This window comes from Vigna unguiculata, chromosome 10 (genome assembly GCF_004118075.2).
Source record: "Vigna unguiculata cultivar IT97K-499-35 chromosome 10, ASM411807v1, whole genome shotgun sequence".
NCBI classification, from domain to species: domain Eukaryota; kingdom Viridiplantae; phylum Streptophyta; class Magnoliopsida; order Fabales; family Fabaceae; genus Vigna; species Vigna unguiculata.
In genome coordinates, this window is record NC_040288.1 from 26,560,728 (window position 1) to 26,586,969 (window position 26,242).

At 42.4% G+C, this 26,242-nt stretch overlaps 3 protein-coding genes and 1 long non-coding RNA gene across 4 annotated transcripts; 2 read left to right on the top strand and 2 right to left on the bottom strand.

Annotated features, from left to right (window-relative positions):
- Nucleotides 1–3,287: 3,287 nt before the first annotated feature.
- On the top strand, nucleotides 3,288–4,576 carry LOC114166011. Its single transcript, XR_003599828.1, has 4 exons — nucleotides 3,288–3,606; nucleotides 3,847–4,024; nucleotides 4,122–4,190; nucleotides 4,430–4,576. It is a non-coding gene; the product is annotated as an uncharacterized LOC114166011 (long non-coding RNA).
- A 7,289-nt stretch (nucleotides 4,577–11,865) lies between these two features.
- LOC114165466 lies at nucleotides 11,866–13,197 on the bottom strand. The gene has a single exon (XM_028050084.1). It carries the CDS (start codon nucleotides 13,195–13,197, stop codon nucleotides 11,866–11,868), a length of 1,332 nt encoding a protein of 443 aa, XP_027905885.1.
- A 9-nt stretch (nucleotides 13,198–13,206) lies between these two features.
- Nucleotides 13,207–16,299, bottom strand: LOC114165467. The gene has a single exon (XM_028050085.1). It carries the CDS (start codon nucleotides 16,297–16,299, stop codon nucleotides 13,207–13,209), a length of 3,093 nt encoding a protein of 1,030 aa, XP_027905886.1.
- Nucleotides 16,300–23,229: 6,930 nt separating this feature from the next.
- Nucleotides 23,230–24,333, top strand: LOC114165469. Its single transcript, XM_028050086.1, has one exon. It carries the CDS (start codon nucleotides 23,230–23,232, stop codon nucleotides 24,331–24,333), a length of 1,104 nt encoding a protein of 367 aa, XP_027905887.1.
- Nucleotides 24,334–26,242: the final 1,909 nt, after the last annotated feature.

The following is a 26,242-nucleotide window of genomic DNA, read 5'->3' on the forward strand; positions in this document are numbered from 1 at the left end:
ATCGTTGTTCAATGCCACAAAAGAAGAGTTGCATCTTGAAGTTGATGTAGGAATAAATCAGATAATGCCTAACAAGAGGTCTTGGAGAACAAGAACAAAATGTAAGACTTGGTGATTATGAGATATTCTCGAATAATGTAGTGAATGATGCTGAAGAATTGGTCCATTTGGCACTTATGGCAAAAGAAGAATCCATAGACTTTAGTGAAGCAATGAATAGTAAAACAAGGAGAAAAGCCATGAAAGAAGAGATACAAGCCATAAAGAAGAATCAAACTGTGGAGTTTATGAATTTACCTCTGGAAAACAACTTATTGCAGTCAAGTGGGTGTTTAAAGTTAAATTATTCATTGATGGGTCAATATCGAGGTACAAAACAAGGTTAGTGGCTAAATGTTTTCTCCAAAAGGTAGGTGTTGATTTTCATGATGTATTTGCACCCGTGGCCAAATTAGAGATAATCAGATTAGTGATTGCAACTATTGTCTCAAAGGGTTGGAAGATTTTTCAGCTGGATGTGAAATCAAATTTTTTTAATGGAACATTATAAGAGGATTTAGATGTAGAACAACCACTAAGATTTATCTTGAAAGGCAAAAAAGAGAAAGTGTATAGACTAAAAAATGCCCTATACAGATTAAGACAGACCCCTAAAGTTTGGAATAAGAGAAATGACTCTTATTTACTACAACTTGACTATCAAAAGGCTAGGATGGAATATGAGGTGTATCTATGGAGGAGCAACAATGCTAAGTTGCTAATAGTTTGTCTATATGTGGATGATTTTTTAGTCACTGGATTTGAAGTTGTAGAGATTGACACATTCAAGACTACTATGAACTTTGAATTTTGAGATGACAAATTTAGGAATCCTATTTTCTGGGTAGGGATTTTGTGCACTAATATAATTGTATGTTTTTGCTTCAAAGTAGATACATCACAAAGGTTCTGAAAAAATTCATAATGTTCGAGTTCAATGTAGCAGCCACAACAACTGAAGTAAATCTAAAAATTGGAAGAGATGAGGAATCCAAACAAGTTGACAACACAATGTACAAACAAATTGTGGGTTCTTTGAGATTTGTGTGCAATAGCAAACTAGATATATGCTTTGTTGTTGGATTTGCAAGCATATTTATGGTTGATCCGAGAGTAGTTCATATGGCCTTGGTAAAAAAGATTTTGCGATATTTGAAAGAGACAAAAAAAAAAGTAATCTGATTAGATTTCGTGATAGTGATTGGTGTGGAGACAAGGAAGATAGAAAAAGCACAACTGGTTACTTTCTCAGGTTTCAAGGTACAACAATATCTTGGTGTTCTAAGGAACAATCCAATAGTTGCTTTGTTAAGTTGTGAGGCAAAGTATGTAGCAGTTGCCTATTGTGCTTACCAAGAGGTGTGGCTGAAATCTTTAATTGAAGAGCTGCATATGAGTAATGAAGAAAAGGTGAATTTATTTGTTGATAATCAATCAACAATTAAACTAGCCAAAAATCTAGTAACTGATGAAAAATCAGAACATATTGATGTCAAATTTCACCATCTAAGAGATCAGGTTTACAAGAAGAAAATTGAGTTAATACACTACATGAGTGAAGTAAAACTAGCTCAGGTTCTTATAAAATTCATGAAGATTGGAAGATTTTTAGAACTAAGAGACAAGCTTGGAATAGTTTAAAAAATAAAACTGAATTAAAGGAGTGTGTTAAATACATATAGCTAATTCAATTTTGGGAAATTCTTGTAATTTTGTAGATAGGAAATTGCCTCTCTGTAACATGTTATAAACAATACATGTAAAGTGAAAACACAAAATAATCTTATTCACAGAAATTCCATTCATTTACTTACTGTGCATTTATTTTTATCTGAGCACCTTAATTCTCTCTTTGTTCTTCTCCGTATAGTGCTAACATACATAATACCATCCTACCCTAGTTCCTCTGAAAATGATTTCAGAAAAAAAAAAAGTGAGAAATCTTTTTCAAATTTCTTCAAGTAGCTTCATAGACGGAAGGAAAGTGGTTCACATATGTTGGTCGAACATTGGTGCCTGATTCAAAAGGAAAGTTAAATATCTTAAATGTTTTCCTATCTATATCTATTAATAATACAATTCAAGGTACCACAAAGTACAAAAAAATTCAAACAACTACAAAATGCATCTGTTTTTTTATTACTAAAATAGGAAATTTTAGAGTGTCGTGGCCTCCTAAAATGCAAGAACGTGGCATACCAATATGAGTGACACGTGCCAAAATTTTGAATTTTAAACTCTCTAAGAAGCATGTATTTCTCTCACCCTCTTTTTTATCTCTCACCTTCCATTGAAAAATATCTTCAAAACCCACTCTCTTTCTTAAATGTTTCTCTTCCTCCCGCTAGAAACTCCTTAGAGCATTATCTTCCACCCTCTCAATTCCTAACCCTAAAACACACACTTCTTTTATTAACTACACTCTATTCTTTAGAACCAACCATAAACGAACGAGGTAGGGTTTTGTTCTCAAGTTAACATGGTTTTAGGCACTCTTCCATTATTCAAGCTTCTTCTACGAATCTCCGACTACTTTAGGTTCTTCTTTTTTCCTTTCCATTTGTTACTATTTTTTCCTTTTTTTCTCTAATATTTCTTCTTTTCGTGTTTCTATGTTATGGAAGCGTCATTTGGGTACTCCAGATTTATCCATGCAATGATCTACAACTATGGTCTTCTCCAAAGTTTAGTTTTACGGATTATTATGGTAGGCTGAACAAAATGTAACATTTTTTATTTTTATTTTCTTTATAGTTGACTTATTTATGGTTTAATACGTTGTTCTTCAATTTTTAGGATTTTTTCATTCTTCTTTTCGGGGTTTTCTATTCTTCTGACAAGGATTTTTTATGGTGCAGGACTGAATGCAGAAATAAATTTTAGGTTTTGGTATTCAATGGTTCCAAACTCCAGTTAAACAAAAAGTTATGTAAACATTTTTATTGGGAGCTTTGTTTAGTTATACATTTTTATTTTTATTTTTTTTTTTGTAAACAGAGCGAGAGGAACAAGAGAAGTTATCGGGCCAAGGAATAGAAGTTTGGGTTTACATGAGTCAAAAAGTGCAGAGAAGAAGGATAGAATGACAATGATAGAATGATGAGGAAAACTTAGACAGTCAATAACATGGAGTTTCTTTGTTTCAAGGTTGCAAGAATTGATTTTTTATTGAGTTAATTTAAATCTAGTGATCTTAATTGGAAAAGCCTAATCATAGATTTTAAATTGTAGCAAAGGTCACCCTCAACACACAATTATGTTATTTGGTGGAAAGGCGGTTGAACTTCAAAGTTTTATGATCTAGCATCTTCTATGGTTTATACTTCTTTCCATTAGGTTCTCTATTGCATGGACTGCCCTTTTCATATATAAGCATGAATATTGACTGGAGAGATTTTCATTATTGAGTTTGACTGAAGAGATTTCACTGTGTGTACTTTATATTATAGATTTTTTTTTCAGGATTGCTTTAAAAGGATTGAAAACAACTTTTTAATTTTCAATCAACCGTGTTCTCAAAAAGAAGTTTACATGTGCTATCAAGGAAATGTTATGCATCAGCCTCAGGTACAACCAATGAATCTTTGGGCTGTTAATTTTATCTCCTCCAAGTTTTTGTTGGGTGTTACATTAAGCCTTTCAAAATGTTGCCTGAGGATCCTGATTTTATATGTTGGTCTTCAGGTTGCATTCGAGAAGCTAGCTTCTCAAATTCTAGATTTCTTTAGGTTGCACTTCAGCTTCCTCCATAACTAGATCCAACATAGATTGTCTTTCCAATAACTTCTATAACCTTTATTGATGTAGTTGATTTACCCATCAAGGATCAAGAGCTAACAACTGAAGACATATTTTTGTTTAAATTATCTGAGATGTGATGATGCATTTTTGGTAATCATTGGAGAATTACACCTTATGGTGATCGTGATTCTTCATTGTCGCCTCGGGTACTTATGATTTTCTCTATCTGCCAATTAACTTTAAGGTAAATTGTTTGTTCTTCCAGGAGTTCGTTTATTATTCCTGTAACTTGCTTTTCAAACTTGTGAGGCTGATTATTTTTTTTCTTCTTCTAACTGCAGAATAAATGCAATGTTGGCTATGCATTTATCAATATGCTGTCACCCTCTCTTATTATTCCATTCTAAGAGGTTTTTATGGGAATTTCTTTTGCTCATTTTTCTTTTGAATGTTTCTGTTGTTTTAGTGAGTGAACGTTTTCTACAAATAAGGTCACAGTTTCTTATATTTTCTTTGTTAAATTTAATTTACCTGGATATCTTGACATTTAGTTAATCAAGATAGAGTTATTAGAAAAGCTTTGTGATATATCCCCTTTGTTAAATGACGCATTATTGGCAACACCGTTGATTTTGCAAACATTCAACAGGAAGAAATGGGAGAAATTTAATAGCGAAAAAGTTGCTTCTTTGGCATATGCTCAAATTCAAGGAAGTCTGCCCTTGTGAGCCACTTTTAAAATTCAAGTTTGATGAATGAAGATAAGAGATGTCATCCTATTATTTTCCACTCAGAGGGTTCTGAAGCTGGTAATTAGAATACATTTGTTGCTTTTGAATAAATATATGTTGCACTGAGTTAGCATTCATTCCAAAAATACAAAAATGACGTTTATTACTATTCCCTGCATTATATTCTTATCATGAAAGTAAGATATATAATAATGTACTAAATGTCTATGAATCTTTTGTTCTCTCTTTTCTTTTGCTTAGAAATAGTCTAATTCCAAAGAATATTGGTAGAAAATTTTGGGTACAATCTGTTTTTATTTTTGTGTTAATAATAAATTGATTTTAATTTTTGGTTTATTGATTTACAGAGTGGTGGTTCCAATAATGTGGGCTGCAACTTTTTCAAATGGTGGTGTTGATGAAAAGAATGTCATCATCATGACACAAATGAGGCAAATTAATGATTTGGAGAAGTCATTGAAGGTTGCTGAGAAGAGACTGCAATTAGTAATAGGGTTCACTTGTGTTGTTATTGTATTATTCGTACTGTTATTGTGTATAATCTTTTAAAGTCCAATCTGTTTTGTACTATTGTTAAATGAAGAAATGAATTAGTTTGATTATGTTGATATTAAAATGACATTTTAATCTGAGCATTGAAATTGAAGTAAGTGATATTGATCTAAGCTTGGGAAAAATTAAATTGATCTAAGTATGGAAGAAGTTAAATTCATAACATTAATTCATCCTCATCAAAATGCACTACATCAATGTTTGGCAAAGGTGAAATTGAACGAAGTTTAAGGAAAGTCAAAATGCAGTACATCAATAATGAATTCTACATCAAAAATTCCAAAAAATAACTAAGACGTTTGTAGCTGCTATCATGACCTCCTCCTAATCTGTGATTTCATCCTAAACTGATGAGATGGTTCTTCTGGTGTTGGTAGTGGTGCTGCAAGGAAGAAGAAGATTAGGACCGTAGCATACCTATATAATGGGATTGCAGGAAGAAGAAGATTGCAGCAACACCAATTAGGAATGGAGGAACAAGATTGCCAAAACTCACCAACTGCCCAAACATTCCTTACCAAAATCCTACCTCACTTATTTATCCTCAAATATCTAATTACCACACATGTACAGTACACGTAACACACCCTAATACAAACAGTGTCACTTATACAATCTTCGTTAATGATTTAAACGGTGTTACAGAAAAGGACCAAATAAAACACGAATTGCGAAAATGAGGACCATTTTAAACATTCGGTAAAAATGAGGACCATTTTAAACATTTTGTCAAAATGAGGACCATCAGCAACAAACACTACGAAAATAAGGACAAAAAAGTATTTAAGCATTTTAAATCATATTTATCATATTTATCATCACTATTTAAAAATTAATATTTATCTTTTACTAATTACTATATAAAACTAAATTTATTTATCTAAAAAATAACGTCAAAATACTAGTTATATATATAGTATAAAACGATACAAAACAGTTCAAATGATTGAGCTAGCACTTTGAAAAGATGTCATCACGAAAAAGCCTTCCATATCTAGTGTTGCGTGAACAAAGCATATTGTAAAATTGCATCATTTTTCTTCTTGATGTGTACTTTTGGTAGATGTCAGCCGATCACTGGCGGAGCTTTTATAGGGCAAGGGAGGGCCACGGCTCCCCCAATTTTTTTTTTGAATTTTTAAAAATTTATATATTGAATTTTTTAATATTTTTAAAAAATTTTAAATTAAATGTATATATTAAAAATTATTAAAAAATAAATTATGTATTTTTTATTTTTTTTGTTTAATTATTTTTTAGGTTCCTGATAAACTTGAGAACTTTTGATTGAGTCGTGATAAATTTTTGTGATCCATTGAGTACTAATTAAGTCTATGATGTTAACTTTTTTTCTTAATGGGATGATGTGGCTCTTAAGGGACTGCGTAATTATTATCTTTCCATGTTACTTTACTGACTTGTGACCTATATCCTTTTATTATTTTATTATTTTAAAATTTTGTAATTTAAAATTTTATAATTTATTATAGTTAGCATTATTTTTTTTATCTCATGAGCCTTTGTATGTTCACTTTTTATTAAGATAGAAGAAAAATAATAACCTATGTGCTTTTTTTTATAACAAATTTTCAATTGTGACTTGATTATTAGAGTTTTCTTTTATTAATTATATCTTTGAACTTTTCATTAGATTATAATAAACTATTTTTGAATTTCAAACTTAAAATAAGTAGGTCAATTGATGAAGAGTAAAAAAATTTATATTTATTTTTTAAAAATAATAAAAGGAAAACTACCCACGAAGATGAAAATGAAAATGAAAACAAATTCAAATTCTTGACATAAAACAGAATATCGTACTTATAATTCAATTGTTCAACTAGGGGAGTCATTTCTTAAGGTTAAAAAATTACAACTGATGATGAATTTGATATTAATTCTTTGAAACAATATTATACAGGAAAACATATTCAAATATGAGAATATTCAATAAGTAAAAAGGATGAAATTAAGATAGCGTATCTAAAATGATGTTCATATCAAATACAACTTCAAAATTTTGAATATATTAATTTGGCTCCCCCATAATTATTAGTCAAGATCCGCCATCGATGAATGGATAGTTACAACAAAATAGAACGTGAATGAATAGTATTTATTTGCTACTTGTCTTGCTTGAAAAGAATCTGGTTTACTTGTTAGGTATTTGCTGAAAAATAGTTAGATTTCATTAAAGATTAAATATATATGTTTTCCTAAATTATTTCAAAAAATTTCTTTTATTTTTAAATTAAATCATAAAGGTTTTTTTTTTTATTATTGTACTTCATTAAAATTATGTAAGACATTCTTTACAACTAAATGTTTATATTATTTTATATTGAAAACCAAAACTATTTGTAGCAATTTGTGGTTATTGCAAATACATTATCATATCAAATTCTTCTTTCAAGTTTGGTAGAACATCACTAGCCGACGAGAAAATAAACAAAGAACTATAATTTTAATACGTTATCATGACATAGAGATCCTACAAAAAAGTACAATTAGACAAACAAAGACCGTGAAAATTGCTATCAGACCTACACGAAGGAAACCCATTTTATGTATCCACTTAAAATAGGTGTCCTTAAATCATTAAAGATAATTGAAGAAGAAAAACCTATGTACTGTATGTCCCATCGGTCAATCGGCCAAATCCAATCCTCAGGCCCATCGGCCAATGTCGAAAAAACTCGTACATAAAAGACTATCGGTCGAACGGCCTGACAAACTGCATAGTGTCGCTAAAAGACTATCGGTCGAACGACCTAATGAACAAACTGTAGGACCATCGGTCAAACGGTTAAACAAATAAGTCAAAAACCACGTTTAGGCCCATCGGTCCATCGGTGACACCTAAACGAGCGACTCTGATCCCTAATGGCACATCGGTCGATCGGACAAGCACGAGCAGCACCTAAACATAATAAAGGACAATCGGTAAATCAACCATCGGTTGATCAATCTCTTTAGACTCGCGTGGTCCCTTGCATACGTACGTCGGTCGATCAGCCATACACGAGTCGTTCACGTCAAAAACAAGGCACAACTAATCCAGTCAAGCGGCCATCGGTCGCACGGTCGAACAACCAGTCAATCGGGTTAATTAACGTTAAACGAGTCAGTAATCTTGATTAAAGGATCATTGGGCCGTAATTAAGGAACCCTAATCACAGGCCCACACCGAAAACTATAAATAGGGCCCAAAGGTAGGTTGGTGAGGATCTTTAATTCGCATTTATTACAACAGTTACACTGATACACCGATCGGTTAATTACTGAATTAAGCATCGGAGCCCTTTAGACAGGTACCCCGATCGTCATCCCAGCCGATCGAGCAAAGGAGTAGATTTTCTTGGAGAAGAAGTTACCGTTGTAGTGAGAAGTAGTAAGCTTGAAGAGGTTCTTTAGTAGGCTCTTGGCCCCTACCCCCGAAAGGTCATTGCTTCGGATGAGAGTGGGGACGTCATAAGCATCGACGTTCACGATGAGGGGGAACAAGCTAATCTGCCAGAGATACAGGGATATGATTGGGCCCCTTATGAGCCGCGTACGCATGCGACGAGGTTTCGATGGGGCAACGACCTTGGGGATCTGGTCGAGCGGACCAAAGTTTTTGGCGACGAGGTGGAGGATGGACTTCTCTGGGTCAAGGTGTGTGCCGGCAACGAGAGAATCTGCCATGGAAAGGGAGCGGCGAAGCTAGAGTTCTTCTATGTCTACGCCTATCTCTTCCATGACTTGGGTCTGACTGTGCCGTTTGCCGACTGGCAGATGGCGGTCCTCCGCCAGATCCAATGTGCGCCGACCCAGATACACCCGAACGCCTGGGCGTCGATGCAGGCGTTCGACGTTCTATGCCGAGGGCGGGCCTGACAGCGACCATGCCTTTGTTTCTACATTTCTATAAGACCCGGCCGACGGCTTCGAAAGGGTGGGTATCCTTTCTTGGGGCGAACAAAAGCTTGTTCACCTTTTACCTCGCCTCCTACAAAGGTTTCAAGACCGGCTTTTTTAAGGTCGTGATTCCTGGTCGAGGAAGAAAATACATATTGGATGAGGAGGGTCGCCCGAAGTTCCCCTTATACTGGACGGCTTTTCCCCCTCCCACCGATCCTTGGGCTGAAGACCGCTTGACTCCTGCCGAGCGGGCTAACCTGGCCGTCCTCAAGACCCTGCCCGACAAGATCCCCCCGCAGCTGCTGATCCAATGCCTCCGCTCCCCGGATTTGCCGAGGGCGGTTTATGGTTAGTTGTTCTGATCTTCTCGGTCGTCTCAATGGTTGCAATTGATTTACCTGTTTTCTCTTGTTTCGCAGATATTATGGCTCTAACAACCGTCTCCAATGCTGAGTTTTTGGCTCGCGCCAAGACTCGTCGAAGAGAAGAGGATGCCGCTGAGGAGGTCACCCCCCTCCACAGCGTCCCCGCTGCCCCTTCGACAGCTTCTACTCCTGCCACCGTTGCTCCGACCGGCGCCTCAGGCGTCGCCACCAGGCCCCGCTTCGTCGTTAAGGCCCCCGGTTCTGCCACTGCTGGCACTGCAGTGGATAAAGGCAAAAAGTCTAAAAGGGATGACTCTCCCACCGGCCGGTTGTCCAAGAGGAGCAAGAGGGCCGAAGCTTCTGGATCACTGGCTACTGCCCTCCTTGACAACGAAGTTCGGCTCGACGAGGAGGTCTCCTTTCACTTGGGGCCTCGCGTCAAGGACATGTTGAAGGATGTGTCCGAGGAGGAGGCTCTCCGAACGGCCGGGGAACTGACCCTCAAGCTTGCTGCAATTTACACCAAGTTTCCCCGTCCTGACCGGAGTAGGATGGAGAGCTTGGAGAAGGAGCTCGCAGCAGCGAAGGTGGAACTCCGGGAGGTGAAGGCCTTGGCGTCGGACCTGAAGATCCAGTTCGACCGGCTTAATGGCATAAAAGCTGAGCACGCCAAGTGCGCCGGTCTGCTGAAGGCTGCTGATGATCGGGCGAAGGCGGAGCAAACGAAGGCGAATGAGGCTGCTGAGGAACTTCGCAAGCTCCAACGACGTTTTGACGATCTGAAATTGGAGCACATGGCAGCTGCCGGATCAGCTTCAGATTGGCAGAAAAAAGCCAAGAAGTTCCAGGCCGAGCTACGAGTGGCCGACGAGCAAGTTTTTGCTCAATACGAGACGGGCTTCCAGAATGCTGTCGATCAAGCCGTCTTTTATTACCAATGCTCCCCCGACCGGTTTGATGTACATTTGGGGGTGGTCGACGGAAAACTGGAAAGGGTCTTCGACCGGCTGGACGAGGTGAATGATCCTCCCGCGAACACTTAATTTTTACATTTCCTTGTGTATTTTGACATAACCGATCGAACCCGATCGACCATGCGGTTGATCGCGTTCGATCGGTTATTAGGCATTTTTTGACAAACACTTATGTAAATATTAGATGCCTTCTCCTTATTTTGTCTGCTCGCTTTTATCTCGACCAACCATTTTCTGTTGTTTATTGTTTCGCGCTGGCGATCGGCCATGTTTCTTTTATTGTTACTCGCTGGCGGTCGGCCATTTTTCTTTTATCGTTCCTCGCTGGCGGTCGGCCATCTTTCTTTTATCGTTCCTCGCTGGCGATCGGCTATTTTATTGTTTAACTTAAGTTATTTTCGTCGATTAGCTGCGCCTAACATCGGACCAGTCGGACCTTTGTTCAATTTGTTTCTGGCAATGTTCTCTTGATTATTTGACCCGAACGGTTGACCTTTGTTTGCGCGTTCAATTTTTATTGCTTAGATCGTAGGTATCGTACCTCAATCGGTTTGGACAACTCGTGTCACTTATGTACCCGTGGGGTTAATTAGATCGCTTAGATCGGTGCTGACCGAGCGGGACTTCCTCTTGAAAGTCCGCGCCTTGATCGGTCAGGCTTTGTTCGGGTCCCGTAGGGAGCCCCGTCGGTCAGTTTGTTAGATGAAGTTGCATGAAACGCTCATTTTATTCTTAATGTCAACTATAATACATCTTTAGGTGCGACGCGTTCCATGTGTTTGGTATTTCTCTACCGCTCAAATATTCCAGCCGATAGGCTCCGTTCTGTAGGCTTTCGGTCACGCGGAACGGGCCCTCCCAATTGGGTGCTAACTTTCCTTGTGCTGACTTTTTTTGCGCTTCATTCGTCTTCCTCCACACCAAGTCTCCTCGGATGAAGCTCCATGGTTTAACCTTCGCATTATACCTTCTTGCCACCAACCTTTTGCACGCTTCAGCTCGCACGGCCGCTCTTTCTCTTCGTTCGGTCGTCCAGTCCAACTCCTCGCGCAGGCGTCCACAGTTGACCTCTAAATTTTGCATGTCCCGCCGAAGAGTCGGCTCCCCGACTTCAACTAGTAGCATAACATCCGTTTCGTACGTCAGGTTGAAAGGTGATTCTCCCGTTGTCCTATGCGGGGTGCATCGATAAGCCCAAAGGACCTGCGGAAGCTCGTCCACCCACGCTCCTTTGGCTTCTCCCAACCTTTTCTTCAACTCCGCCACTATAACTTTGTTCATGGCCTCAGCCTGGCCATTGGTTTGTGGATGCTCGACCGAGCTGGTCACGTGACGTATCCCTATTTGCTTATAAAAGTCCTTCAGCTTCTTGTCGATAAACTGACGGCCGTTGTCGGTAATGATTGTGTGGGGAAGGCCGAAGCGGCAGATAATGTTTCGCCAGACGAAGGAATGGACCTGCCGAGCGGTGATGTTGGCTAGGGCCTCTGCTTCGACCCATTTGGTGAAATAGTCCACCGCGACGAGTATGAACTTCTTCTACGCTCGGTCGACAGGGAAAGGTCCGACGATGTCCATACCCCACTGTGCGAACGGCCACGGGGCTGTCAGGCTATGTAGCTCGGTCGGAGCCCTTTTGACATCGTTTCCATGGGCCTGGCAACCTTCACACTTGCGTATCATGACTTCGCAGTCTTGCTCCATAGTCGGCCAATAATAACCCGCCTGGAGTATCCTTGCTTTCATCGTCCTCCGACCGGTGTGCATACCACAAATACCATTGTGGACTTCATTCATAACATACTCGGCTTCTTCTCCCGATAGGCACTTGAGGAGCGGCATTGTAAAGCCCCTCTTATAGAGGTCTTCTCTGATGACCACAAACCGGAGTGCTCGTCGTCTCTCCATCGGTTTCACTTCTTCTCCTGCGTCGCACCTTCTTAGGAGTTCTCGGACCTTCCCCATCCAATCCGCCGACCGATCTGCCGTCGCGCATTCTCCTGCTGAGGGTCTCGTCAAGGTCTGCCTGATGATTGTTTTCAGCTGACCCTTCTCTTTTCCTTCCGCCAGCTTAGATAGCCTATCGGCTCTGGTATTTTCCGCTCGGAGAATGTGGTGGATGGTAATTTCTTCGAACTCCTTCATAGCTTCGACCACTTTGTTATAATACTGAAGCAGCAGGTCGTCCTTAACTTGGTATTCCCCCTGTACCTGCCCGACAACCAGCTCCGAATCGGTGTTGCACTTTAATCTTGTCGCTCCCAAGTCTTTTGCCAGCCTTAGCCCGACAATCAGCGCTTCGTATTCTGCTTGGTTGTTCGAGGCTTTAAACTTGAACTGTAAGGAGTGCTCAACCGTGAAACCGCTCGGCCCTTCAATGACGATTCCCGCTCCGGCATTGCGTTTGTCTGATGATCCGTCGATGAAGAGAACCCACGCTTGCTCCGACTGGGGGATCGGTCCGTGGAGTTCGGCCGCAAAGTCTGCTAAATGCTGTCCTTTGACAGATCCTCTAGGTTCGTACTTCAATCCGAACTCGGATAACTCGATCGACCAAGCAATCATTCGCCCGACCAAGTCCGGCTTCCGGAGAATCTTGGCTATGGGATGATCGATACGGACGATCACTTGGTGACTCTGGAAGTATTGGCGCAGTCGGCGTGCGGCTGTTAATAGCGCCAAGGCCATCTTCTCAATTAACTGATACCTCGTTTCCGCACTTTGCAACACACAGCTGATGAAGTACACTGGCCGTTGCTCTGGACTCTCCTGTACCAAGGTTGCGCTGATCGTGTCGTCTGACACTGACAAGTATAACTGCAAAGGTAAGCCCTCTATCGGTCGGCTCAGGATAGGGGGACAGATGATCATCTCCTTTATCTACTGAAACGTTGTCTCGCACAGATCATCCCACTTATTCGCGGTCTGTTTCTTCATGATCTTTAAAATCGGTCGGACTTTCTCCGTGAGTTTGGGCAGGAACCGCGTGAGAGAGGTCAATCGTCCGACCAATCGCTGGATTTCCTTCAGATTTCTGGGACTCCTCATTTCGATGATGGCGGCGCACTTGTCAGGATTGGCCTCGATCCCCCGGGCGGTCAGCATGAATCCTAGAAATTTCCCGGCCGGCACCCCGAAGACACACTTCTCCGGGTTGAGATGCATGTTGTACTTGCGCACTTGGTGAAAGACCTCCTTGAGGTCGCGCGCGTGGTCCGCAGCCGTTTGAGACTTCACGACCATGTCGTCCACGTACACCTCCACGGACCGACCGATTTGTCCCCTGAACACCCGATCCATCAGCCTCTGATAGGTGGCCCCTGCGTTCTTCAGGCCGAACGGCGTGACCTCGTAGCTGAAATTTGCCCGATCTATCATGAACGCCGTTTTGGATTTATCTGGACCATACATAGGGATTTGATTGTACCCTGAGTATGCATCCAGAAAGCTTAGGAAGTTGTGCCCCGAAGCTCCATCCACCAGCCGATCGATGCTGGGTAGGGGGTACGCGTTCTTCGGGCAGGCCTTGTTGAGATCGGTGAAGACTGTACACATCCTCCACTTTCCGCTCGTCTTCTTCACCATGACTACGTTAGCCAACCAAGTAGTATACTTGATCTCTCTGATGAAACCAGCTCCTTCCAGCTTCCTCACCTCTTCCTCAACTGCTCTCCTACGCTCCTCTCCCATTTTCCTTTTCTTCTGAGTAACCGGGCGCGCTTCACGGAAGATGGCCAACTTATGAGACATGACGTCCGGATGGACGCCTGGCATGTTGGCGGTCGACCATGCGAACAGATCGACATTTTCTAAAATCACTGCCCCCAGGAGCTCTTCTTCCTCTAGTTTGAGGGTTCCCCCGATCTTGGTGACCTGCTCCGAATGCTTCCCGATCAGGATGTCCTTCGTTTCTCCTTCCGGCTGCATCCGATCCTCCGTGTTCGTTCGGGGGTCCAAATCTGTCATGGCCACCTCTGATCGGTGCTGCTTTCGCGAACAGCTGTAAGGAGGGATCTTCAACCCTGCAGCATAGCATTGTCTGGCGATTTGTTGATTTGCATGCACAGTGCATATCCTCCCCTTATCCGACAGGAATTTCATGGCTAAGTGCAGAGTGGAGACGATCGCTCCGAAGGCGTTTAGACAAGGCCTCCTTAGCAACACATTGTACGAGGTATTAGCTTCAACTAAAAGAAATCTAACCCTTACCTCCCGGCCGTCCTTCCGCGAGCCGATCCTGGTACGAAGATCCAGGTAGCCCCTTATGTTGACTCGTTCGCCCGAGAATCCGACGATCTGCTCGTTATAGGGGACGATCAGGTCCTCGGAGAGGTTCGTCTTCTGGAAAGTCTTCCAGTATAAGATGTTGACGGAGCTTCCCTGGTCTACTAGCACCTTCTCGATCCCGTATTCGGCCACCTCGATTGAGATGACCATCGGGTCATCATGATCAGGGTCGGGCGCCTTGAAGTCTTTGTCCGTAAACATGATGGGGGGCATCGACCGGACCTTCTTCTCCACCAGATGAACCGATTTCAGTGCCCGAACATGCCTCTTCCGAGCAGCCGAACTCGATCCTCCTCCGGCGAAGCCTCCGGAGATAGTATTGATATAACCCTTCAAAGGTTTATCCTGGCTCCGACTGCGACTCCTTCTTGGGCTTCGATGAGTCCGTGATGGCCCTCTCCTTCGCCTCTCAGGCTCTGGCTCTCTCCGCTTCTCCCGCCGGGCTGGGGGAGCTCTTCGTGCGGGACTTCTGCTCTGCACTGGGCCGTGCGGAGGTCGATCCTGCCGGACATACTTCTTCAAATGCCCCTGCCGGATGAGCTCCTCGATCTTGTCGCGGAGCGTATGGCACTCCTCGGTGGTGTGGCCGATAGTCCGATGATACTGGCAGTGCTTGCTCCCATCGGCATCGGGTGGTGGGGGCTTCTTCCTGGCCGCAGGAAGTGAGTCGGCATTAAAAGCTTCTTGTAGAATCTTCGCCCGAGGGACGACCAAGGGGGTATACGTCGTGAACCTAGGTGTTTTTCTCTCACTGGGCCGAGTCAAGGGTTTGTTCGGCCGAGAGGCGGTCTTCAAAACTACGGCATCCTCCTTCTCCCTCTTCCTCACCCGGAATTCTTGCATATCTTCCATCTGTATGAACTTGGCCGCCCGTTCCCTCATCTCCTCCATCGTCTTTGGCCTTTTGCGGCTTATCTTGTCCGCAAAAACACCAGGCTGGAGCCCATACGAGAAATGATGCCGGGCGATCTCGTCGCTGAGATCCTTTATCTTGACCGACATCCGGTTGTACCGATCAAGATAACTCCTCAGTGATTCCCCATCCTCCTGCCGGATGTTCACCAGGTTGTCGACTGTCAAGATGACCGGCCTCAAGGGTGCGAACTGTGTGCTAAACCTTGTCTTCAGAGTGGCAAAAGAATCAATACTGTCGGTTGGCAGCTCGGAAAACCATTCCAGCGCCTCCCTAGTGAGAGAGGTTGAGAAAACACGGCACCAGATGGGGTCACTAACTGCATGGAACATCATCTGGTGCATAAAGACTCGCATGTGGTTGTCAGGGTTCGTCGTGTCGTCGTACTTGTCAAACGTCGGCATTTTCCACTTCTCCGGTAGCGGCGTCTCCAGAATGTATGGGGTGAAGGGGGAGAACCCCGACGCAGGGATCGGTTGACGTGACGGGCGACCTCCATCATTTGCTCCCGAACTCTCGGCCATCGTGTGCGACAGATGTCCCCTCGACGCCTGCGTCTTCTCAACTTGGGCAGGCTGTGATTGCTCCTGTCCCGTTGGTGGGGGGCGACTCTCCATCCGTTCGGCTTCACGATGCTGTTGCACCCGACTCAGTCTCAGCGGATTTGGTACCGTAGGCGTCAACGGGACTCCCTCTTCCTTCCGCCGCAGGGCGGCGTTCTCCTCCCGAAAGATCTGCATCTGTACTTCATAGTTTCTCTGCATCTCATCCATCCTCTACTGCATTGCCCTTATCATCTCCCTGGTGTCCGCCTGATCATCCGCCATTCTTCCTCCATCCATGTTGCTATTCCGGTTTCTTGTGGTCACCATAAGGGTATATTGTCTTAAAGAAGACTGTTCGGCCCCACGGTGGGCGCCAAAATGTTTCGGGGGTAGGGGCCAAGAGCCTACTAAAGAACCTCTTCAAGCTTACTCCACTTCTCACTACAGCGGTAACTTCTTCTCCAAGAAAATCTACTCATTTGCTCGATCGGCTGGGATGACGATCGGGGTACCTGTCTAAAGGGCTCCGATGCTTAAGTCAATAATTAACCGATCGGTGTATCAGTGTAACTGCTATAATAAATGCGAATTAAAGATCCTCACCAACCTACCTTTGGGCCCTATTTATAGTTTTCGGTGTGGGCCTGTGATTAGGATTCCTTAATTACGGCCCAATGATCCTTTAATCAAGATTACTGACTCGTTTAACGTTAATTAACCCGATTGACTGGTTGTTCGACCGTGCGTCCGATGGCCGCTTGACTGGATTAGTTGTGCCTTGTTTTTAACGTAAACGACTCGTGTATGGCTGATCGACCGACGAACGTATGCAAGGCACCACGCGAGTCTAAAGAGATTGATCAACCGATGGTTGATTTACCGATTGTCCTTTATTATGTTTAGGTGCTGCTCGTGCTTGTCCGATCGACCGATGTGCCATTAGGGATCAGAGTCGCTCGTTTAGGTGTCACCGATGGACCGATGGGCCTGAACGTGGTTTTTGACTTATTTGTTTAACCGTTTGACCGATGGTCCTACAGTTTGTTCATTAGGCCATTCGACCGATAGTCTTTTAGCGACGCTATGCGGTTTGTCAGGCCGCTAGACCGATAGTCTTTTATGTACGAGTTTTTTCGACCTTGGCCGATGGGCCTAAGGATTGGATTTGGCCGATTGACCGATGGGACATACAGTACAACCTACTACCATGAAACAACTTAGTATTACAGATCACATCATATCATATCAGTATCCAATTACAATCCTAGGTGGGTGCGAGGTGGGTGTGAAAAATGCGAAAATGAAATTATTATAACAATTGACTATATGATAATCGATTGTTATAACCGATCATAATCAAAATAAAAGTTTATATTTGCATAAGTTTGCCGAAAAAGTTATTTTTAAATAATTAATTTATTTCCATACATTAAAAATCAGTTTTTACATTGTAAATTAAAAAAATAAAAGAGAGGATATGTGTGAAGCTGAACGAGAGTAAAAAATGTCGTAGGAAAATTTGATTAGAGATAAGGTGGAAAATTATCATGAATTACAAGTGTACAAATACATAAAGCCAGTTTAGTTTTTTTTTTCTTTTACAAAAAGCTTTTTTCTTTCTAAATTTCAGCTAATGTTCGCATACACGGTAATAATTCTCAAACAGCTGAAATCAATAACTTTAAGCTATTTTCCCCAAACACACTTAAGAATTCATTTTAACCAACCATCTGTTTCCCACATAAGCTGTTTCAGACTACAAAGATTTGAGAAGAAAAAAACAAAAAAGTTACAAAGATTTGAGAAGAAAAGCAAGTTAGATATTTTTCTTTATTCGCTTTTCTTAACTAAAGTATGAATACGGTTGAGGCTTTTTTTTGGCCCCCTCATTTGGGGACCTCTAAAAGGGGACTTTATGAAGAGTGGGCCAGGGTTGGCCCATGGGCTAGGGGCCAAATTGACACCTCTAGATGGGTGATGATTCTAATCATAATCATGATCACCGCCTTTCTTCTTATACATGCGATTTTTTTCCTCAATTTGCTTTGCATATGAGGAGACACTCTCAAATTACCACTTCAGGCTATGAAATTTATTAGAATAATGATCAAGCGAATAAGACCCAACGCCTATCCCAATAACGTAAGGGTAGCAATTAGAGATATTAAAAATATTTGTAATCGTGGATATTTGCGGATAAAATTCGTAATGGGTAGGAAACGAATATTAAAAATGGATATCCATTACCTACGGATACGGGTATTTTTGATACCCACATCTTAACAGGGCGGATACAGGTACCATAGTATCCGTACCTATGGATACCCGTATCCGCTAAACTTTAATTCACAAAAATATCCTTCTATATATATATATATTAATAAAAAACAATTTGACCTAATTTTTGCTAAGTTGCACATCTTGTCTTGTCTTCTGTCTTCATTCTTTCAGCTGCTTCAAGCATTGGTACATTGTCTTCTTCCAAGTACACCCCTTAACATTCTTCTCTTTCCATTCTTTGAAATTGAGCATATACATCAAACCCTATATAAACAGTGACGTTTATAGTATGCTTTTTGTCAAATAATGGAATCAAAATAAGAATACTTGGCATGTGGCAATTGAGGTTTATTATTTGATTATTTTTCAGAAATTAATCGGAGAAAGTGGGCTTGTTGATCAAAGCACTAATTAAAGAATTTTCATTGTGTTGAACGTCATTTTATATTTATTTTTATAATTATTTGGACTTGTATAAACTTGAGTTTATTTGAACTTTATTTAAAATTTATGATAATGATGTATTTTATTTGAATTTATGATTAAATATTTATTTTTTAAATAATTTTGTAAATACTTGCGGGGACCCGTGGATACCCACGGGGACCCGTGGATATGAAAAAAATAGGTGGGTACCCGAATAACGAATGCCCGACAGATATGGGTACGGGTACGGGGTGAATATTTATCGAGTGGATAGGGTACGAGAGAGTTACTACCCGTACCCTACCTGCCCCGTTGACATCCCTAATAGTAATTGTAAGATCCACTTTTTCCTGTCCTAAAAGTCTAAGGACCTAGCCTTAACTATTGGGCCTAAGGCCAGCCCATGGGGTGCTCCAAAACCCTTTCCCAGCCATAACCCCCATCACTCTACCCCATTCTTAGAAAACAGGAACCTTTTCTCCTTCCACGGCTGAGGCAAAGAGCTCTGCTAGGGTTTTAGTGAGCTCCTCCTTTCCTCTAAGTTGGTAGTGCGTTTCCCTCCAATTTCTGGTACTCTTGGAGCTGTGGAACTTTTCGCTAGAGTCTAAACTTCCTTCGTAGTAGATTTTGCTGAGGTAAGGGAAGCTAGGGTTATACTGTTTTCAAGTTGTTTGGTGTTTCTATAATGTTTTATCTGCAATTGGAATATTGGGTATTCTTGAATGCTTGTGTGGTGATGTTGACGGTATGGAAAATGCTCCGGTGTGATTCTGGTCGCGGCGACATGCGTGAGAGCATGTGAGTTCTGCTGGACTCGCCCAAACAAGCGGGTTGGTTGAAAAAACGAAAGCTCTCGCTTAAGTGAGGAGCTCTCGCTTGAGTAAGAACAGCAGCTCACCCTCTCTATGTTTCGAGGGCTCGCCTAGGCAAAAGCCACTCGCCTGAGCGAGAGGAGTCTCGCCTTTCCTAGCTGGGCTATGTTGAGTAAGACCTCGACATGCCCTCTGTTTGCAATCTCGCCCAGGCGAGGGCTAGTGGCTTGAGCGAGGGATTTCTCTCGCTTGAGCGAGAGTCCTTTAGCCTGAGCGAGAACTGGGCAAGGATGTGTCCCAGTGCGGTTTCTTCTTTGTGTTTTGTTGTTGGTCACATGATTGATTGGATTACCCTATTTAAAGTATGAATGGTGTGAATATGCATGTATTATATGATTTATGGACTGGAATTGATGAGTTTTGTATGATTATGAAATATGATTGGATGGGTGGTTGTATATTGGCATGAGATTGATATGCATGATAATTCCATGAATCTCTTGATGAGATCTCATGGTGGTGCCTCATGGTTTAGGCCGTAATTCCATGAACCTCTTGGTGAGAGTTCATGGTGGTGCCTCATGTAAGGACGTAATTCCATGACCCTCTTAGTGAGAGTTCAAGGTGGTGCCTCATGTAAGGATGTAATTCCATGACCTTCTTAGTGAGAGCTCATGGTGGTGCCTCAGGTAATGGACGTAATTTCACGAACCTCTTAGTAAGGTTTCGTGGTGGTGCCTCAATATATAATTAAGTAAGCATTCAAGTAAGGATTGCATCCTGAAGCTCTAAAGAGTCAGTTAGTCTCACGTAGAGCATATTAACTCAAGTGGTGAGAGTAGTAGAGGCCCTAGTCTTTGGCAAGATAATGACCTTAGATGTTTGAAGGCTAACCTTGTGTGTGGTAGGTTGAAACCCATTGGCAATGGCTCTGTAGAGCAGTAGAGGCCACCACAAGTGCAAACATCCAATGAATTAGACCGATTATATGTATCCGGATATATGTGTCCTAGAGTCTTGTTGGTTGTTATCACATGGTTGAGTGATTTATGTGTTCTTGGCTTTTAAATTCATATGTTAAATTGTATGATAAAACCTTTTTACTCTAGCTTACCCTTTCTGTTTGCTTGTGTGTCTCGTGTGTGGTTTCTCCTTTTGCGATGATCATTAATTTATTGATGTGAGCATATGTGGGAACTCCTAGTGATCACAGTGGTGACGGGAATGTTGTAGGTTAGTTGGACAGGGTTTGGTGTTGAGCTCGCTGTTGAGCTCACGTTGAAGAGTTATTATTATATTGTAATCCCTTGCTTATGAGCAAACTTTTGGTCATCTGTCGAATCTTTCTGTTTTGTTAAGGGTACAGTGGTGTGCCTTAGTTTTTCTTTATTGAATATTTAGATGGTTACGAAATCCTTATACTTTAAGTCTCGTGTCCTTGAATATTGTAATATGTACGGTATTTTATTTGGATAGATTTATCTATTGAAATGGGACACTACAGTAATTCCTAATTATACCCATAATTTTTGCTTGAGTGATACTGCAGAAATATGAAATCGGAATCGGGATTAGTCCTATTAAAGAAGTTAAACAAATTTTATTGAAGAAGTCATTTGTTTTCTGTTTCATCCCATTCAAACATTTCCGTTATCATAATCAGATTCTTCTCATGGCACAACCCTCTTCGTATAAAGATTAACATATTCATTGAGTCAAAATGAAAAAAAAAATGAACTAACTCTCAATTCATCAAGACATGAATATCCTAGATAACTAGGTGACTAGACACTAATACGGTTTCACTTCTATGCTCAAGAATAAAATGGTCTTCCATTTTACAATAATTTAATTGATTCAAACAAGAAAAATTAATTTTAACATCAAAGAAAGTACTTTTATTTTCATAATAGTAAGATTCAAAGAATAATAAGATTCAAAGAAAATTGGTACACAAAAAACTGGCTAATTAACTAATCAATCGAAAACACAAATGATCCACATTGTTCTATAAAATTTTTAAACAAAATGTCATAAATCATCCATAAACAGATAAATAACAAATCTATTTATGTAAATAATAAATAATAAATAATATAAAGAGAGAATGAAAAATTGTACCAAATTTTAACTCAGTCAACTTTCTAAGTAGGAGTTATCAAATAAGTTAAAAAACATATCGATTACTTAAATATAACAAGTATTTCTTAGATAATAAGTAAAATAAGGTTTTAAGAAATAACAAACTGTCTGATTATATATCCGTTCTTAGGTAATTCTTATATTCATACTGCTTTCCCTGGCAATTCAATAGTTAATCTAAGTAACATGAAAACTCAGGTTTATTTTGCAAAAGACCATGTAAGATATCTAAACAATAATTAGATTTACTTCTATTCCTAAACAATATCGACATCTAATGTTAATTAGACTTTTTTATTAAATATCAAATTATCTACGACATTATTTTTTAATGAAAGTTATTAGATATACGAGTTGTACACCTCTAAATGTCCAATCGGGTAAACACAGTTTTATAAAGTTTAACAATAAAAGAATATATTAATTAATAGTACTCCACTTCATACTAATTGTACTGTATGTCCCATCGGGCCATCGGCCATGCCCAGTCCTCAGGTCCATCGAACAAGGCTGGGAGGGCTCGTATATAAAACATATCCATCGGTCGAACGGCCTCACGGATGAACTGTATAGGACCATCGGTCAATCGGTTGAACAAATGAACCACGTATTACATCGTAAGGGACCATCGGTCGATCGGTCTCGCAAATGAACCATATTAAGGGCCATTGGTCTATCGATATCACAAACGAAAAACATATTATATCGTAAAGAATAATCGGTCGATCGGCCCACATATTAATTACGCATTACTCCACAAAGGATCGTCGGTCGTTCGGTCCCACACGAATAGCGTCTTAACTTATAAAGAACAATCATCTGATCAGCCACCAGGTCGATCGGTCGATCAATCTCCTAAGTGATTCGCGTAGCGCTTTATATATGACCATCGGTCGATCAATTATAAATGAATTATTCACTTGTTAAAATCAGAAGATAACCAGCCTAGTCAAGCGGCCATCGGTCGCACGACCAAACAACACTAGTCAATCGGATTAATTAACGTTAAACAAGTCAGTAATCTTGATTAGAGGATCATTGGGCCGTGATTAAGGAACCCTAATCACAGGCCCACACCGGAAACTATAAATAGGGCCCAAAGGTAGGTTGGTGAGGATCTTTAATTCGCATTTATTATGGCAATTGTACTGATACACTGATCGGTCCTTAACTAACTTAAGCATCAGAGCCTTTTAGACAGGTACCTTGATCGTATGTGCAACCGATTGAGCGAGCAAGTGAATTTCTTGGAGAAGAAGTTATTGCAGTTGTGAGAAAATGAGTTTTCAAGAAGAGGAGTAAGATCAAGGAGGTTCTTAGTAGGCTCTTGGTCCTTACAGCCGAAACATTTTGGCGCCCACCGTGGGGCCGAGCAGTCTTCTTTAGACCATACACCCTTATGGTGACCACAAGAAACCGAACTAGCAATACGGACGGAGGAAGGATGGCGGATGATCAAGCAGATACAAGGGAAATGATCAGGGCAATGCAATAGAGGATGGATGAGATGCAGAGGAACTATGAGGTGCAGATGCAGATTCTGCGTGAAGAGAACGCCGCCGTTTGCCGAAAGGAGGAAGGTATTCCTTCAACCCCCACTGTGCCCGATCCGTTAAGACTGAGCCGAGTGCAGCAGCACCGGGAAGCCGAGCGGGTGGAAAGTCATCTGCCTCCCACAGGACAAGAGCAATCACAGCCTCCGTGGATGGAAAAGACACAAGCATCCAGGGGAAACCCCTCTCACACGATGGTCGAGAGTTCTGGGGCCAACGAGGGAGGTCACCCTTCCCGACAACCGATCCACGCGTCGGGGAATTTACCCTTTACTCAATTCATTTTGGAGACACCGCTACTAGAGAGATGGAAAATGCCGACGTTCGACAAGTACGACAGAACGACGAACCCTGACAACCACATGCGGGTCTTCTCGACCTCCCTGACGGGAGAAGCGCTAGAGTGGTTCTCTGAGTTGTCGGCCAACAACATCTACTCCTTCGCCACTTTGAAGGCCAGGTTTAGCACGCAGTTTGCTCCACTGAGGCCGGCTATCTTGACGGTCGATAACTTAGTAAACATCCGACAGGAAGATGGGGAGTCGCGGAGGAGTTATCTCGATCGATACAACCGGATGTCGGTCAAGATAAAAGACCTCAGCGATGAAATCGCCCGACATCACTTCTCATATGGGCTGCAGCCGGGTGTGTTTGTAGACAAAATAAGCCGCAAGAAGCCGAAGACGATGGAGGAGATGAGGGAACGAGCGGCCAAGTTCATACAGATGGAGGATATGCAGGAGTTTAGGGTGAAGAAGAGAGAGAAGGAAGATGCAGCATCCCAGAAGAGCGCCCCTCGACCAAGCAAACCCCTGGCCCGGCCTAGTGAGAAGAAGACACCTAAGTTCACGACGTATACCCCCTTGACCCTTCCCCGGGCGAAGATTCTGCAGGATGCCTTCAGCGCCGACTCACTTCCAGCGTCCAGAAAGAAGCCTCCACCCCCCGATGTCAATGGCAGCAAGCACTATCAATACCATCGAACGATCGGCCATACCACTAAAGAATGCCACACGCTCCGCGACAAGATTGAGGAGCTAATTCGGTAAGGGCACTTGAAGAAGTACATTCAGCAAGATCGCCCTCAACGAAGCTCGATCAGAAACAAAAGCCTCGCACAAAGGCAAGCCCCGACCAGGTGGGAGAAGCGTAGAGAGCCGGAGCCCGAGAGGTAAAGGAGGGAACCGTCCAGGGCCCACAGAAGCCCGAGGAGGAGTCGCAGCCGGAGCAGGGACAAACCCCTAAGGGGTTATATCAATACCATCTCCAGAGGAGGATCGAGCTCGTCCGCTCGGAAGAGGCACGTTTGGTCGCTCAGATCAGTTCATCTGGTAGAGAAGAAGGTGCGGTCGATGCCCCCTATCACTTTTACTGACGAGGACTTCAAGGCTCCTGATCCCGATCATGATGATCCTATGGTCATCTCCATTGAAATAGCCGAGTATGGAATCAGAAAGGTGCTGGTGGACCAGGGGAGCTTCGTCAACATCTTATACTGGAAGACTTTCCGAAAGATGAACCTCTCCGAAGATCTGATCGTCCCCTACAACGAACAGATTGTCGGATACTCGGGCGAGCGTGTAGACACGAGAGGTTACCTAGACCTCCGCACCAGGATCGGCACACGAAGGGATGGCCGGGAGGTAAGAGTTAGATTTTTGTTGGTTGAAGCTAACACTTCCTACAATGTATTGTTAGGAAGACCTTGCCTTAATGCTTTCGGGGCGATCGTGTCCACCTTACACCTGGCCATGAAGTTCCCGTCGGATAAAGGGACGATATGCACCGTGCACGCGGACCAGCAGATCGCCAGACAGTGCTATGCAGCGGGACTGAAGATCGCTCCCGACATCCGCCCCAGAAAACAACACCGATCGGAGGTCGCCATAACAGATCTGGACCTTCGAACGAACACGGAGGATCGAATTCAACTTGGGGGAGATACAAAGGAGATCTCGATCGGGATGCGACCGGGTCAGGTCACGAAGATAGGAGGAGTTCTGAAGCTGAACGAGGAGGAACTCCTGGGCGCAGTAATCCTGGAAAACCAAGACCTTTTCGCTTGGTCGTCAACCGACATGCCAGGCATTCATTCTGACGTGATGTCCCATAAGTTGGCTATCTTCAGAGAAGCCCGACCGGTCGCCCAAAAGAAGAGGAAAATGGGGGAGGAGCGGAGAAAAGCGGTCGAAGAGGAGGTGAAGAAGTTGGAATGGGCCGGCTTCATAAAAGAAATCAAGTATACCACGTGGCTGGCGAACGTGGTGATGGTGAAAAAGGCGAGCGGAAAGTGGAGGATGTGCACGAACTTCACCAATCTCAACAAAGCATGCCCGAAAGACGCGTACCCTCTACCCAGCATCGATTGGCTGGTGGACGGGGCTTCGGGGCACAATTTCTTGAGTTTTCTGGACGCATACTCAGGGTATAATCAAGTCCCTATGTATGGTCCAGACAGATCTAAAACGACGTTCATCACCGATCGAGCGAACTTTTTCTATGAAGTCATGCCGTTCGGCCTAAAGAATGCAGGGGCTACCTACCAAAGGCTTATGGATCGGGTCTTCAGAGGGCAAATCGGTCGATCCATGGAGGTATATGTGGACGACATGGTTGTGAAGTCACAGAAAGCCGAGGACCACGTTCGAGACCACGAAGAGGTCTTTCACCAAGTGCACAAGTACAACATGCGTCTCAACCTTGAGAAGTGTGTGTTCGGAGTGCTGGTCGAAAAATTTTTGGGGTTCATGTTGACCGCCCGAGGCATCGAGGCCAACCCAGACAAATGCGCCGCTATTGCCGAGATGAGAAGTCCCAAGAATTTGAAGGAGATCCAACGGTTTGTCGGGCGTCTGACATCCCTTGCGCGTTTCTTGCCCAAGCTCACAGAGAAAATTAAGCTGATCCTGAAGATTATGAAGAAGCAGACCGCAGATAAATGGGACGATCAATGCGAAG

Bases quoted from the DNA above. Each gene is read 5' to 3' on its own strand.
- LOC114165467 (XM_028050085.1), bottom strand. From the start codon at position 16,299: ATGGATGAGATGCAGAGAAACTATGAAGTACAGATGCAGATCTTTCGG.
- LOC114165469 (XM_028050086.1), top strand. From the start codon at position 23,230: ATGGATGAGATGCAGAGGAACTATGAGGTGCAGATGCAGATTCTGCGT.
- LOC114165466 (XM_028050084.1), bottom strand. From the start codon at position 13,197: ATGATCATCTGTCCCCCTATCCTGAGCCGACCGATAGAGGGCTTACCT.